We start from the raw sequence: 17,300 nt of genomic DNA on the forward strand, positions 1-17,300 counted from the left end.
TGGGGTGGAGTTCTTTTTATTGTTTTGTGGGTTTTTTTGTTGTTGTTTTTAAAGCATATGTGGGCATATTTAGGCTGTCCATATCTGAAAGGACTGAAGGCATATTTACATAAATACAAGTGTTATGCGTCAGTTCTACCTGTGGTCCTAATGTATGTCTGCTTCGGGTTGGAAACTGCTAGTACAGTTCTGCTGATACTCGTATTTCATGGGAATTTTGTAGGCTTTAGACTTCAGCTAAGCGGAAGCTTTAGGGCTTGACTGTTTCACTCATGCTCTAAACAACTTCAATGTAAAAGTAGATATCTACATAAACATGCTTTTAATTTCGGTACAGTTTATATAGAAGCTTTTGCTGTGTCATTGGTACTTGTCAAAGTGGGCAAATACAAGATTTTTTTGTTTTTAGCATATGCCTATCTTATAAATTTCATTTGATCTAGGTCTATATAAACTAGAAGTATGACTACAATATAATACAGGTGCTTTTGGTGGAATATTTATTTTGATATTCAGCTATATGTCAATAAGCATCAAAAATATTAAATAGAAAGATGACTTGTTGCTTATGTAACTATATTTAGGTTTATACAAGTTACAAGAGATATTACTGGCATTCTCAAACTAACAGTTATGCCTGTGACAGACATCTGAAATGTCTCATACTTTTAAATCATACTTCTGCGCACTAGACCTGTCAGGTATATGCATAGTGTAAGCCTACATTCTTAAAGGTTATTTTAAAAGTTGTTATTTTTAGGGCTTATTCGAATAACTTTTGGTTTTGGACTACAAGCTCTAAGCCTCTTGGATTTGATTCCATTTCTGTATATGATTTGTACCTTCTATCATGATATTTCTGCTGAGAAAAACTTAAGTGTTTTTTTTATGCAACTTAGTCAAAATGCATTGCTGAGTTGTAAATTTTGTTTTTTTTTTTTTTTTAATTGATTTCACAAATATTTGAATGGATGCAGTGAATTTATTTTTACTTAAATCACTTCTGAATGGATTATTGTTGCTTTTACAGTGGAAGTGATTTGACACTTTCAATACTATTGTCTTTGAAATGAAAATTTTTCTGCCTTGGTCTGCTAGCATTTGGATACTTGAGATTCATCATGGCTGGAGAGTAAAATTAAAACAGAAACCTTGTTTTGTGTTTCTCCAAATTTTGGAATGTAATTTAACAAAATGTATTTTTAAGAAAACCATATTCTATTTTTATTACTTCTATTATGAAGTACATCTTAGCAACAGTTTCTGCTTAGTGGTTATTTGAGAATTAGTTTGTCTCATCCATATAAGTCAGGTTTATTCATTGTTAGATGTAAAGTTAATAGTGTCACATTCTATAAGATTTTAAAATATTTGATATCTGTTTTTTCTTTCAGGGTCGAGCCTGGATCAGAGTAGCACTTATGGAAAAACATTTGTCTGAGTACATTTCCACAGCTCTGAGAGACTTCAAAACAACCAGGTCTCTAAGACTTGTACTTAGGCAAAATTTTAGCAAGTGTTGCTTGAGTGGAGGGCTTAGGTTTGGGAGTGAATGTTTCACTTGATTTGTGCAAAATTAGTATAACTAGTAGAACAGATGTAATCTAGTAAAAGATATCTGAAGTTAATATTAATTGATCAGATGTTAACACAGGTAAAATAGGAAATTGTGTATCCCTTTGTGATTTATAAAAGAAACAATATGGAAATTGTCTAGAATTTTTGAAAGGTCAAAAGAGAACATAATCTTTCTAAAAAAGGAACTAATTTTGAAGATATAGCCCCATAAGGATAGAAGTAAGTTGTTCCTTTCAAAAAATAAGTATGGTTGTTTTTAAAAAAAAAAAAAAAAACTTGGAGACTCAGTAAGATATAATTTTTAGAGTTCAAGAAACTTCCTGAAGGAGAAAGGAAGAGAATTCTGGGAAACCTGAGACATACAGAACAGAATTTGTGATCAGGCATGGCTAGGATTCTTGATATAATCTGTAAAATGTATAACCTACTTTTGTGGTATCCTCTGATGTTTGAAGCTGTTATGGATGTGAATATTCATTGTGATAGAAAATATCCTTGCAGTTTTGGACTGGCTCTAGAGAACGTATTTATTTATTATATGATGCTTTGTCATAGAACAAAGGCATCTTATAGATCTGTGATGACATCATCTAAATAAGAGAGTGAGACAACACCTGTAACATGTTGTGGTACCTTGTATTGAACTGTAAAAGATTTAGATGTCCTGAATGGAATATTTAAACAATAAGAATTTTCTCTGTAATGACTTCTGTTGATTTAGGCTATTATTTCTATTTGTAAAACTATTTGTCCACAGATTTCAATGTATTTTGCCAACATTAAGATGACTTTGAAACACAACTAGGTAAACTTCCCATTTTATTTAAGTTTCCAGGCTTGTCTTTTTTATTTTATCCAGATTTGCTTGCACTTAGAGTAAACAAGAAGCTCGTAAAGCAAAGAAGCTATTTCTGGTAAAGATTTATTCAAGTTGCTTCAAACTGAAGAGTTACTTGGGTTTTTGAGGGAGAGATAAGGAGGAAGAGGAGGCAATTTAGTTAAGTAGTGCATTCTTTGTCCCTGCTTGGTAGTTGAGTTTGTTTGCTAGTGGATAACAGTTTTATTAGCAGCTTCAATTTCACTTATTTGGGCATGCTAATATTTCAAATATTTGAATGTTCTTTCAGTGGTACAGCTTTAGAAAACAAAGTTTCTTGTATTCCAAACACAATAGGTATGATGTTTGCTTTGTTTTAAAGTAATGTCTAAAATACATCTAAGAAAATTAATAGTTACAGTTTCAGATCTTGGTAGGTTGGATTTCAAATTCACTAGCATCAATGGATACATGCTTTTTCCATGTGGGGTTTCAGATACCCAATAAATGAGCTGATTTTTCAGGATGCTTTGTTTTATCATTTTAAATTATATATTGTGCTATATGTATATTTAATAGTTTATATATATATATATATATAACTACACATATATATTACAAACATGTGTATGTGTATAACATATATGATTAAGTTATGCTGTTAGCATCTTTTAAACCTGACTTTTTTGCTTAAGTGCCTGATCTTACGCCCAGTCCTTTAATGAAGCAGTACAATTACTAATACTGGATCTGCATACTACCAGAACACTTAGTGGGAGTTGGATAGGCACATAATTATTTTTCTGTCAAATTGGTCAGCACAAACTTTAATGTGTTAATGCAGACTGGCCTTTACTTTGTGAGCTGCCAGCTGCACTGAGAGAAGATCTGTGAGTTTTCCAAGGGAGCTATTGTTTTATCTTCATTGCTTTAGGTCATTTAAGAAACTTGACCACTGTCAGAGCAGCACTTGCTTTTCAGCATTTTAAATATGCTGTAATGTGTATGCCCGTGAGACAGAGATCATTTACAACCGATAGTGAACATCAGTGCAGATTGATACCTGGCAGTGATTTTACACCTCTCAGTGAAAAGATGTATAATCTGCTTGCATTTGGAGCATTGCTTCCCATTCACAAATTAGACTGTAAAGTCCATCTGGCTTAGTGTGCTGTTTCTGATAGTGGCCAGTTTAGCCTCCTTGTACCATTTTTGAAGTCAAGGGGTATAAGCCTGAGTCAATACTTCATGGTTTCAGTGCCAGGGCTCTTTAATTTCTGTCTTCCTAGAGCAGACCCTGAGGATATCTCTTAGATCTCTTGTTTCTACAGAGGACGTCCAAGGGCTTGGACATCTTGTTTCTATGCAGCAAATGGATGTCTGTTATGAAACTGCAAAAGTAGGACTTCTGACTGTGTATTTTGGCAGAGTCCGAGCAGTCTTTGGAACTGTGCCCCGAAATATGTCTGTTCTGGATGTTTGCCCTGCAGCCAACTCAGCCTCTCACTAAGCCACCTCGGTGCTTTTCAGTAGTTTTATGTAGTTCTTCAAATGGATGGGGCTTTTGGTAGGACTGCCTTGCTGCCATTGTTCAGCTGAAAATCACCAGTAAGCTAACAGCTGCTTGAAATAATACATTGTTAGAATGTATAGGTCGACATTGCTTCTCAGTTTCTAGTAAGTGACCTCTTCTTGGCTTTGGTGCTGAACAATCCTCTATTTCCTTCTTTTCAGCTGTAATGCACAGGCCTGTTGTGATGGTTTTTCTGCTTCTACTGCTGCTGAGACTCCTTGAACAGGAAATTAAAGTTGTTTGCTGCTTTACTGAACAGACCAAATGCCTTTCTTACCCATGTTTACAAATTCTTATCACAACTCTCTGCATAGCAATGGTAGATCCTGTGTGCCTGTCTTGTGCATGGAACATTTCTACCTTGAAGTAACTTTTTTGATGGCTGACAGGAGAAAATTAGAATAAATAGGAAAGGATATGGAGGTGATGTGGGCAATGCAGACTGAAAAATAATTGCTTTATTGGTGGCCATTCTGAAGCAGTCTTCACATCAGATGCTTAAGCCAAAGGAACCCAAACAACTGTAGCATGAATCTGTTACTTCATACAGTGTTTGTACCTACAGATTTCTGAACATGTTTGTCTTCAAGTTTGTTGCCGGTACCAACTCTATAGAGAAATTTTCATGTATCAGGTTATGTGAAGCGTATGCTACCTTGATGACTTAAGGTAAATCTTAGCTTTGTAATTCTTCATACATTGACCATACCTCAAATCTCAGCTAATAACAGTTTGTATGCTAGCTGCTCAGCTTTAATATATAGTGTTTGATGCTAAACAAGTGTTTCTTTTCTTAGAACTGGTATCATGGTTTTGGCTCAACAAGTGTGACAAAGAAAGGAACTCTGAACGAAGACCATGCACCAAGCTTCCTTATGTGAGGTTTGGGGGACGTGTTCAGCCTCTAGATTTTCACTTCTTCTTGGAACACTTGTGATCCAAGAAAGTGCCAGCTTCTCTGCATCTGTTCAAGTTCATTTTCACTTTCTCTCGAAACAAGCAGATCGCACTCAGAAAAGGAGAGTTAGACCTCTCACAGATAGTCTTTCTTGCGTTATGTAAATGTCCTGACTTAAGCAGTGATCAAGCTCCTGTAGTAAGGAGAATACGCTCTTCAGACACATCAATCTTTTGTTGTTTTTTGATATCCTGTAGTTTTGTCTCAGAACAAAAATTTACTTTTGTTGAGGTCTGTTAATTGATGCATTTTAGTGGCAGTGGTGTGGTAGACTCTAAGTCATCTTGTTCTTATTTTATATGGACTCTGAGCTGATCCAATACGTCTGCATAGGTCTAGCAGCGATGTCTGAATCTAGTTAGTGTCCAAATGACACATTTAGAAAAAGCACTAAGACATCTACACCAATCATCTCTGAACAATAAGCACAGAAAAGGCACAAGAGGGGATTTAAGTAAAGGCCTGTAGACAGAGAAAATTCCAGTCTGCATGATGTATGTAATGCACAGACACACATATAAAGTTATTCCTCTTTCTTTCAGAGGTTATTCCTTTTGTTCTGAACAAGTTTGTTCTGTATAGTGAATTTGTATCAGTTCAGCACTTAGGTTATGATGTCCTAAACCTTGTTTTCATCTAACTCTGCTTATAGTTCCACTTAATGTTGTTCCTATTGATAGTTCCATTAGAGTGGAACTCTGTGTTCTGACTAAATGGAAAAAGAAAATGGAGGTATTGATCATTAAGTTCCTAGGTAAGTATTTTGAGATCAGCATGTTTAAGTTTTAAAACTTCGGCCAATGGGTGCTTTACAATAAAAATATGTGTTAAAAACACTCCTTTTAATTTAAATTGTTTTAAAATCTTGAAATAACTGGAGGCAAGGAAATGCTAGCATTCCAGACTTTTTTTTTCATTGTGACGTATTCTTAGAACAAGTATACTATCTGGGAAAGAGCTAATTTTTAAGAAGACTTGATTTGTGAAAAATCTTTGAAAAAAATAACCAGCTACTGAAAATCAGAAGCGAATGTTGAATTTTAAAAGAGCCTTAGAGTACAATTGAGAAATAACAAATTTTCATTATCACTATATAATTATTCTTTGAATCTACACAGTGCAAATTCTTCCTTTCAGCAGTAAATATAAGATATCTTCATTTTTTTTCTTTGCATTTTGTCCAACCTAGTTTACTATTTCGTAGGGTTAACATTATAAATTGTTTCTGATTTTTATCTGAATTTTTATTCTGTATTCTGTGGTGTGCAATTTGTTTTCTTTGAAATGAAATATGAATTCCCTCAGGGTTCACATAGGCTGTTTTTATTTGAATAGGATTTCTCAGTTTTCTGTTAACTATGAAAAACCTTATTCCTTAGGTCAAAATGATGGGTTTTTTTGTTTTGTTTTTTTTGAAGGAGATTTTACGAAGATGGAGCAATCGTTCTTGGTGAAGAAGCAAATATGCTTGCTGGTATGCTGTTGGGACTCAATGCAATTGATTTCAGGTATTGAATTTGTATTCTTCATAACAAAATGCTCAAGGGAAATACTTGTAAATGGATGCCTTATGGAAAACGTTACTAGCTTCCCTGGATACTTTGAGAGACAAAACTGATGCATCTTGGGAGGGACGACTGATCTTGAGCAGCTCTTGGGAGCTGCGCAGTAGTTTACATAGCTGAATGATTACTTTGTTTTCTGGACTTTGATACATGGGAGAAAGACTGTCAAAAGTTTTATCACAGAAGAAATATCAAACCTATTTAGTGATACTTAGACATTTGAATCTTTTAAAGTTTTAAGGAAAACAGTGCGATTAAGTACATGGTTGTGCACTGATACTCAACGAAAGCATTGTTATAAGTAGAGGATGTAGGCAACTTTAACTTCATCAATCTTAAATTTTTAAAAGCATAACCTACAAATGTGTTTAATGTGTATTTTAAGTAACTGCAATTGCAAAGTATTATCAGATTAAACTATTTTTCCTTTGAAATCTCTAGCCAGACTTCTGTATGTTTTGCTATATAATTAATGCTGTGTTATTTAGGGTAGTGAAGGTGCAGGCATATCCGAGATAATAATAATAAAAAAATCTGGGTTATGAGTCTGAAAAGCAAGCTCTAAACACTAGAGTGCAGATGAACAGATCTAACCTGTCTGGTGCACAGCCATATTAATAGGCTTGGTTGGGCTCACTTGGCCTCATACAGAGCCATTGTGGAAGTGACTTTATCATATAGCATGAGCCAAAGGAGAGTGATTGTGCTTTAACAGTGTACTGTCAGGAGAGAAAAGTAATGTGTACACTGCAGCAACAACAATGATCCTTGTGGCAAACCAGTTTAGGAGGAAAACTAGCAGAAAACAGGATATTCTCAACAGGTGCACTAGTGATTGACTATATTACCAAAAAGCCTACAGACATTTAGGCCAGCTTACGTACCTTTTTACCAGTTTTGGGACTTGTTGGACCCTTCTGTGAGCCAGCTTAACTTATTAAAGAGTAAAAAACATAGCCAGCAAGAAGACTGGATAGCTTTTTGTCATTTTCTGCTTTGGTTCATATAAGCATCCTATTAGTGGCAGGGATAAGGCTGAAAGTAGGAAAGGAAAAAGGGGTTGAATAATATCTTCCCTTTCTGGTGGCACTGAGGGTTTAGCTCAGCTGCCTGAGGAACTGCGGCTGGATACTAAAGGAAGAAAATAATTCAAGTCTAGCTGCTGAGGTACCTTTTTAAGTGCAAGTGCCACTGTAAGGAGTAGGAAAGGGAACATTTGGTTGTTGGAGAGGGAAGGAGATGAGGGAGGCAGAAAAGCAGGATAGCTTCTTTTGCCAGCATTTAGCCATTAGATTAGTTTAACTGCATCCTCAACATATGTCCTTGGGGAACAGAAGTGTGCTGCAGAGTGGTGAGCTAGCCTTGTATGCAGCAAATTCAAATCTTGCCCAATTTTACTAGTTGAAGCTTTATGCTGTATGAAATTAAACTGTTTCCATATTAGCACTATACCTGAAAGGAATACAACCATACATGAAGAAGAAACCTAGGTCTACAATGTGGAAATTTTGTATATACAGAGTGAGGTCTCCTCTGAGCCTCAGTGATGCATACTTTTTTGTATAAGGGCTTAGTTATGTGAGTGGTGCTAATCTTCCTGTTGTGCTTGTTCTTCCTTTGTCCTATGATTTCTATCATATTTGTGGGCATCTCTTAATGATGTTCAGAGTAATAACTGGTTCTTTTTGGAGACATTTAAGTTCTTAACAGTTCTACTGACAAAAGCCTAGACATCTCTTGGCAAAATAGGATCATAGTCCTACAGGAACATTTTAATTGTGCCACATATAATTTATTGTATTGGGATTTGAATGATGGAGAAGGTGTAGCCTTTCTTTGCATTCTGTATTTGAGATACTGTATTCAGTTCCAACAGTTTTCTCTAAATGTTGATTGACTTATCTATGTGGAGCTGTAAATATGACTTCTAAGAGAACTGCCTCCTGGCCCCCAGCCTGGGAATTGAATATAAATTGTTAATATTTTTCCCTCACAGTAATACTGAATATTTATCTACTTAAAATAATTGCATGTTTTTTTCTTGAAAAATACCCTTCAGTTGTTTTCTCAGATACCACTTAAGTGACTGCATTGTCAAAAACAGCACTTCTCAGTTAAGTTAGTAAAACTGTCTTATCAGAATCTGGTTTTTGATGATAGAGAAAGGAAGAGTGAACAATTTGAGCTATGTAGAAGCATAATTAACTTTGTCACCTCTGTGGTAATTAAATATGATTCATCTTTTATGTTCAATACAAAAGGAACACAATCTAGATGACTGCTGTAAAAAGCTACAGGCATTTGAGTGTTCTGTGGATGTTAGTTTCTAAAATGTTTATCATCTTCCTGCAGCCCAACTCCAGAAAGTATCTGAAAAGAGAAAGTCTGAAATGCCTTAGAGAACTGATTTTTGACTTAAAACTGAGAGGATGGTTACATAAGCACTCTGCAAATACTTCATTCTAAATGATCTTAGTATTCCCCAAGATTCCCAAATCATCCACAACTCTACTTTTTCCTTGTTTCTCTTGCTTGAGCTAACTTTTCTTTCTTCTGTTATTCTCTTGCAGTCCATCTGTCTTTTCAGAGTAAAAGCAAATATTTTAAAATCAAGGTTTATACCAATTACCCTGATATATTCCCTGATTATGTGAGATTTCTGTTGGTTGGTATTTTTTCATTATTCTATAATGTGAGCAGTGAGTTTCATTTAATATTTAACAATCTGGCTCAGCTGGGTAGGATTTCACTGTTAAATACTGAAATCCTTTCTTAATTTTTGTTAATAAGAAAAATCACGTTTCATATTGATAAGATTCAACTATCACTGTCTCTTCATTTTCTTGATATAATCTTACTATTGTTTATCTATTTTATCAGTTTTTGTCTGAAGGGTGAAGGACTGGATGGCAACTTCCCAGCTGTCATAGATTATACACCCTACCTAAAATTCACCCAAAGGTACTTTTAAACTGTTTTTTCTATTTAGTTGCAAAATTTTGCTTTATACTAAGCCTCTAACTGTTCATTTGACATGCAAAACAATATTATTCATTTCTAAATACAAACCAATATGCTTAGCTACCTTTTGCTGTTTCACACTAACAGAATTATTACATAACTCATCAAAGTGTAAAATTAGTGCTAACTTTGGTTAGAATCTGCAGTTTAGCTTCGAATAAATTCTTGGCTTCCTTTGAAGATCACTAGACCATGTTCTCTTTTCCCTTGGGCCTTTTCTTTATTAGCCATAGCCTTAAAGTTATTATGTGGATAAATAAGTAATTTTATGTCTGCCCTTGTACGTAGGTATGTACAAGGTATGACAGATGAGCAATTAGCACATAATACATAATCATGAGCAACTCTGTAATCTGACCTTCCAGCTGCACTTGACTTCTATGATTGGCTACATGATTAGTAATAATAAGGGTGATCACTGTCTGATCAGTTAGCAATTTAGTTTCTCTGAAAAACATGGAAGTGGAAGTTAATGGGGTGTGTTGTGGTGCTAGGCTTGCCAGGTTTGGGAAAGCATTTGGATGTTAAGAGTAGTCTTGAAGATGTACAGCTGAACATGAAACATCATAATTACTCTCTGGAGAGGCCAGTAGTTAGCTTACATGGTAATGACAAATTGCATGGTTCAGTAAAGTGGAACTGCATCACTTTAGAGCTTTTTATGTCATGTCAGTAATGGAATTTGCAGAAGAAGCAAGTGGAGCCCCAAATTGCAATGAAAATCTCTCTCTCCATCACACTGTGATACAGAACACAAACTTCAAGGACCATCAGCTTAGCCAGAAAAGAGCAGTCACTGGCTTGTTCTTTAAAACGAATTGGATTTCTTAGGCTTAACTTGCTGAGCTGCTATTTGACTAATGTGTCTATTCACATGCTTAGTGTATGGAAAAAATGCACTTCCAAAATATATGTCAGCAATGGAAAAATTCTGTCATTCCTTTATAATGAATTATTTGATAAAATCTTAACATTCTGCTATAAATACTTCTAGGAGAATTATGGGGTAGCAGGCATCTGACTACTTAAACTAGTGAATACTGTTAATGCAGTGGAAAGCATAGTTGTAAAGGAAGATTTCAAATGGGTCCTGGGATAAATTAAAACCCTTGTCTTTGACACAGGTGTCTGAACTCTGTGGCATTGATTCTGGAAGTTATGGAGATATTTTAATAGTGAATCTGCATGCTATCTAGGGACATACTTAAGTTCTATGAAATAGCAGGTACCTGATCTTCACTAGAACCATGCCATAAATTATCATTTAAATCGCATTGTGGTTTAATATAATATCCACTTTTTTATTGTTCTGCCTTTTAGAAACAAATACAATTTATTTTCAGACAGTAATGTTTGCTGTGAATTTGTGAAGGAAAGATTAAGTCACCGCTTCCTTAGATAGCTAACTGTAATGCACTGACCCTTTATAGCCGATGATGTTATCCCAGTGTAGGGTTGTCTATTCTGCGAGACCAAGAGCACAGATAAAAGCACATCTTCATCTGTTGTTTAGATGGCTATATGATTAAAAGCTTGAAGTATTTGGTGGTTTGTCCTAACCAACATTCCATTTCTTACTGTTTTACAGAGCTTTTGGTATCTTTAGGAATAGTAGTGTTTTAATTTCAGGGGGATATTGCATTTTTTAACAGTATAGTTTTTCATTTGGATTATAAACATGATCCTTCAGTTCTGACAGCATCAGCAGTGATGAAGAGGAGCTAAGAACACTGGGCAGTAGTGGCAGTGAAGGCAGTACACCAGAGAACATTGGTCCTCCTTTCATCATGGATGAAAACAGTTGGTACAACAAATGCAAAAGGGTAGAACAGAAGTATCAGCTTGCGTTGGAACAGAAGGTAAAAGATCTTTTTTTTGTGGCAGTGACAGAACTAACGTATACTTTTTGCTTCAGATACAACTGTGACTGACTGATGCTTTAGGATTTTATAGGTGAAATATAAAAAGTACAGTTATTTTTATGTTCTTTTTAATTTAGAGATGATGGAAAGATTTGCTAGACTCTTAACAAAATGGTGATGTATCCATTTAAGTAAAGGTTGAGAAATATATGTAATAATATTTGGCTTCATTTAAGTGTCTTAAATTTCTCAATCTTCAGTGTGTCTTGAGTAATAATTGCATTAAGTATCTCTGCTCACTGATTTAAAGGAAAAAAGATTTGGGGGAGGGAAGAGAGTAATAATAATGCAGATCTCAGATTTCATAGTCTCATGTAGAAGCTCTCAGTCCTCCCATCTCGAGGCTACAGGCAGTTTGTCTCTGAAGCTATTAGGTCGTTAGTATGAAGTGAACTTGGCTGTCCACAGGGATTTCTTCTTCCTTAGAGGCTCACTGTAGAAGTTCTTGATGTAGGTAACTCCTATTGGAAGACTTTTATGACAGTACTGTCAAAATTTAACATTTAGTCCTACAATAGACAAAAATGATCAGCAGAGAAATTTGCCTAGGAAACAAAAGCAAAACTATCTTCTTTGTTTAATACTGTTCTTTTTTTTGGGGGGGGGGGTTGTTCTTTTTGTGTTTTGGGGGGGTTTCTTGTTTTTTTGGGGGGGCTTTTTGCTTTTTTCTTTTTATTTGTTTTTTAAAGACCTATAGTTTAGGATTTCTACTTAAAGCTGGAATGCAAAAGAAAAGAAAGAGTATGTTTACATCTGATTTTAGTAGCTTAGTGACATATTGAATATTATCATGGAAACCAAAGGTAGTTTCTACCTCCCCCCAAAAAATGCAAGGTAAAGGTGAAGGGAATTTGTATGTCCAATATTTTTAATACTTAAGGAGTTTTAAATAAAAATAATGCTCTTTAATATTTTGTAATAGTGCTATATTACAACAATTTGATTTTGGTGAAACTTTCAACAATGTAAAGGCTGGAATTACATAAGGGGTGTTTAGAGATGTAATTGTTTCCTTTAGTTTAGGGAATCAGAATCATAGATTTATGTCTACCTTTCTAGCTCCTTCCCTAATAGGAAGGAAGGAGAGAGGGAAGAGGAGACGAAGAAGAAGGAAAAAAAAAAAAGGCAGATGGCGTAATCAGGAATGGGCCTTCTGATAGTCAGATCTCAGAATATTAGCTATGATAAACCATGATTAAAATCAGAAAATATTTATGGGTTACATGCATTCTAGTAAACTAATCAATGCTAGGGCCCAAGTCTGACCAACTCATTCACATATATGTTTAAATTGTAAGAACGATTCTTGGCACAGTTTTGGCCTGGGCCAACTAGCACTCACCCGCATAATATCAGGCCATAGTTTGTGAATGAGTGTTGGCCAGGGATCATTCTCAATAAGCAATTTGACTTCAGACATGCTCCTTTTGCACTTCAGTTTTAGTACAGATGTAGCTAAATATTACAGAGACTGGGCTCAGGCTACTTTCAGTTTACTAGGATGAATGTAGTTGTGGATTGCAAAAGGTCAGTGCTATTGCAGTATGGATAGAATTAAAGTTGATTTACTTTAACATATGTGAAAGAAGCTAGTTAAGGTTTTTCTAAGGAATAGACAAAAAAAGGCAGACTTAATGTGGGATGACAGATATTAGAGGTTCCTTTTAAATATATATATATATATATATATATATATATATATATATATATATATACACAGTTACTTATTTTTGTCCCTTATACTTCTTGTCACTGAAGTATGATATTATTAAATGTAGACATACAAGTTGCTGATATCGTCTGCTCAACCAGTACAGGAGTGGTAACAATTTCAATAGGGAGTGAACAGGGACATTTTCCCTGCTTTTTTGTAAACCAAAATGCGCTGTTCAAAACAAATCTCTTCAAATACATAAACAAAATAGAAAACCTTTCCCTCCCAACCCCAACAGTCCATGAGGCATGGTAACACATTTAAGACTGTATTTGATCCCTGTTTCTAGACAAAAATATAGGATCAATTTTAACTCCTTATTTTTTTTCCTGAGATTGTAAAATATTTTGAGGTTTAATGAGGAAAGTGTCAGAAGCTCTGGAGAAGCATTTAAGAGAATAAAGTAAGTTGATGTCTTATTTTCCTTGCTTCATCCAGATCGTTCCTTTTTAAGGAGTGAAGGATTTTAATACCTTATCAAAGCTGTGAGACAGATATCCGTAGAAACAATGTTGAAACGTGCTGTCCAAATCCGTTAGCCAAAATCACTGGCCAACTTTACTTCTACAAAAGCATGAAGATCTTCAGTGGCTATGCAGCAAAAGGAGGTTTCAGTTTATTCAAGGGTCTAAGAACAGGAAACATCTCTTGTTGGAGGCTATTTTCATCTCCTGATCTGATATTGAGTATTTTACTGTGATTTGCTTCTTTTAAATGTTCTAAAATTTATTCTTTGCATTCTCTTAATGAACTCTGACTTCTGTAGTCAGTCAATGTAGAGATGAATTCAAGTCAATTTTATCCTTAAACTCTTTGAAGACTTTGCAGTTAATGCAGCCTTCTGAATGGTAGCTACTCTGATAGAAGTTACTACCTTCTTAATTATCCTTCTTTAGAATTCCTACTCCAGAATTAACACAGCATAATGACTGTTTCTTCCATCAGACAGAAAATTTTCCATTGTCTGATTTTCATTTTGGACCTGACTGTCAAATATTTCTTTTAATTCACTTCAGCTATGTCTATTCTATCATAACTTGAACAAATGACTATTTGAGATTAAAGATGAACTATGACATAGACCTCCTTTCTTGATTCTCTCCTTTGCTTTTCAGGACCCTTTTAATGGCAATAAATTGCAATAACAATTGAATTACACTCAGTGCAGTAGGTACTAGTCCATCAGAAGTAGAACATTTTATTTCAAACGAGAGGCTTTCTGACATTGTGCACTGGAAAAGTGAATGTTTAGTGCCAAAAATACATATATATATTTAGTGAACAGTAATCTGATATATCCCTCTCTTGTTCTATTGTCATTCACTTTGCACACACTAACATAAATTCCTTTTATGCCTCCGAAGTAAGTATATCTACCACAGTCATTAATACTACAGGTGAATGATGTTTGCCAGGATGATGATATGACAAGTGACTGGATTTCAGTTGCGATCCAAGGTGTCTGTGTCTTCTGTGAGTTTGAATGGTGGGATAGAATCTATTGTTAACTGTAGTAAGATAAATTCTATCACTCTGCCTATTGGACCAACAGGGCTATACCCATTTAGACCAAGGATCCATCTATCTATCTATCCTATCCTATCCTATCTATCCATCTATCTATCCTATCCTGGATCCTTGCCAAAGCCAGATTTGTAGGGAAGAGTGAAAACAGAGCAAATGTTTATGTAGTATTTTTTTCCTCTAGTACTTTACTAGCCAACCCATATCAGCTCAAGGACTTCCTGAAGCTGATGGTTTTTCGGGTTAGTAACCTGTGATGAATCTCTCTTCCAAATACTTGTCAAGTATCCTCTTGAATCCATATAAGTTTTCAGCATTCAAATGATTTTTTTGGCAAAGCATTCTTCATGTCTACCATCTGTTGTGTGAAGAGCCATCTCCTTTTCTTTCTTCTGAATCTGGCTACTGTTAGCTTCATTTCATGGTATCTAGATTTTGTATTTTAAAAAATGATGAACAGTCAGTTCCTTCCTACTCTCTCCATGCCACCCAGGAAATACGAGGAGTTTGCTTTCCCAAGTTGCCTTTTCCAATTTGTGTCTTGGCCAGATTAATGAATCATAGTTTACTATTTGTTTTGTGGAAGTCATTCCTTCCTTACTTTGTGATGCTATAAGCTGCTCATTTTTGACAGGGTAAATGCCCAATTTATGTAATTCTGTGAAATTCTTTATGTAGTGTTTATAGTGGAATTTCATATGCTTTCACTACTGGGGTACATCTCCCATGTCTCTATAGATACAGTTGTTTACTGTTCATAATATTCTGTTACTGATATTGATATTACACATCTAATTTTTTTTTGTAAAATAACAAGTCAAAGCTTGGAATGTGATGAGGGCTGCCACATATCTTTTATAATATCACATGGAAAAAAGGTGGCATAAATGCACATGTACATTCCATTTGTACATGTCAAATATCATTAAAAGAAGTAACCTTCACCAACTTTTTTACCTTATGCTTCACTGTGCATGAATCTTCATTTCAATAAATAACTTCTTTGTCATTTTAATGTGTAATTTGGTACTGCAGCTTTCTTTTCAGAGAAGGAAGTTTCCAAGAAACCTTTTTTTGGTAATAATCCCTTTTATTAACAGTATAGATTAATTCCTCTCTTGTCCTTCTTAAGCAATATTAAATATCCAATATGTGCTACAAAAGTAGTAGAGTTCTGTTTTTTTCTTGTGCTAGTGACTGTTTTTTATTGTCTGTTTTTGAAGAGTGAGTTAGTGTTAGAAAGCCTGTATCAGTGGATTTGAGAGTTTCATGCTGGTACCACTCATATCTCACTGTTTCATTCACTATTCTATTCATTCATGTTAACTGTTCATCCATATCCTCTGGAATATGGATGACCAATAATAAGTATGTGATGTTCTCAGTGCCTATTAGAAAATACCATACTATTCTTAAGTCAATTTTATATGTAATGAAAACTTTTTTTTTGAGAGTGTTCTTTAAAGCTTTCTAACATTTTGTATTTCTAGGGTTACCTTGAGGAATTGGTACGACTTAGAGAAAATCAGCTATCTGAATCTGTCTCACAGAATAAACTGCTGTTACAAAGAATTGAAGATATGGATCTAGCCCATAAAATGGAGAAGGAACAGCTGGAATATATCATTGTGGAACTGCAGGACCAGTTGTAAGTTAGTGTAATGGAGAAACTTTGTTAGAACAGTATTGCTTAACTTACTTACCAATATAGTATGAAGAACTTCTAGTCCTGTGAATATGAGCCGAACATCATCTTAAACAAATTGAGTATTTCTGCCCCTCATATACTCAAACACAGCTATCCTAGAAGCTGCAGTGCTGTGTTTTGCAAATCTTAAGTAACTTACAGTAAACTTGCTTAATTTTTTAACACGTTTTTCTAAAATGTTCTTTAAATTTTATTACTTCCAGCTTTAAGGCTACTCTTTATTAAAAAAAAAACAAAAAAAAACAAAAAAAAAAAAAAAAAACATTACTGGAAGCAACTTGATTTTTGAACATTTTTCAAAATGTTAGGCAGATAACCAGGAGAGAACAAAGAAGTATTTATTTCCTTTGTTAAACTTCTATTTTATTTGTGTGAGGTTCAGACACAGTAGAAGTTCATCTGGTAGTCCTAAAAATACTGAAGCTGATGAAACAGTTTGCTGTTCACCCTGTCTTCAATGTAAGCTAAGAGGCTAAGCCACAGGAAGAGGTTTAAATCTTTTAATAGTGGATGTGGCTTCTAATATGATAAATATTTAAGTATTTTACGGTCTAGAAGTAGTTCATTCTCAACGACCTCCCTGGGGTATAGGGAGATACTGTTCTTTTGCAGATGGACTTCCTGGTATTGTTTAGAGACCCAGATACTGAACAGCTCCCTGTGAGGTGATAAATTGCCATGGGTCTGCTATAATATACATCTGCTGTAGTGGAATATTCCATTCAGTTCATGACAAATACAAGATAAGTTATTTTACCTTAGATCTAGAGTGATCTGTACGTGTCTGAGCCCTGAAGTAAAATGGAAGTCAGCTGTGGCCTTTGAAATAATCCAGAATGAGGAGAGTATAAGGGTAGCTTTAGGGTACTTAGGTTCCCCGTGCCTAATATTTCATAGAGACACCACCCAGAAGGGTCTTT

At 34.9% G+C, this 17,300-nt stretch overlaps 1 protein-coding gene across 1 annotated transcript in view; it reads left to right on the forward strand.

The window, feature by feature from the left end:
* The window catches only part of RUNDC3B (RUN domain containing 3B), a 50,320-nt gene that overhangs the window by 16,242 nt on the left and 16,778 nt on the right, over positions 1-17,300 (forward strand). The window contains exons 4-8 of the mRNA XM_062569079.1: positions 1,395-1,480; positions 6,345-6,434; positions 9,372-9,452; positions 11,203-11,371; positions 16,163-16,320. Coding sequence (XP_062425063.1) covers positions 1,395-1,480; positions 6,345-6,434; positions 9,372-9,452; positions 11,203-11,371; positions 16,163-16,320 — 584 coding nt within the window. The remainder of the gene's footprint in view (positions 1-1,394; positions 1,481-6,344; positions 6,435-9,371; positions 9,453-11,202; positions 11,372-16,162; positions 16,321-17,300) is intronic.

This window comes from Rhea pennata, chromosome 2, assembly GCF_028389875.1.
Source record: "Rhea pennata isolate bPtePen1 chromosome 2, bPtePen1.pri, whole genome shotgun sequence".
NCBI classification, from domain to species: Eukaryota; Metazoa; Chordata; class Aves; order Rheiformes; family Rheidae; genus Rhea; species Rhea pennata.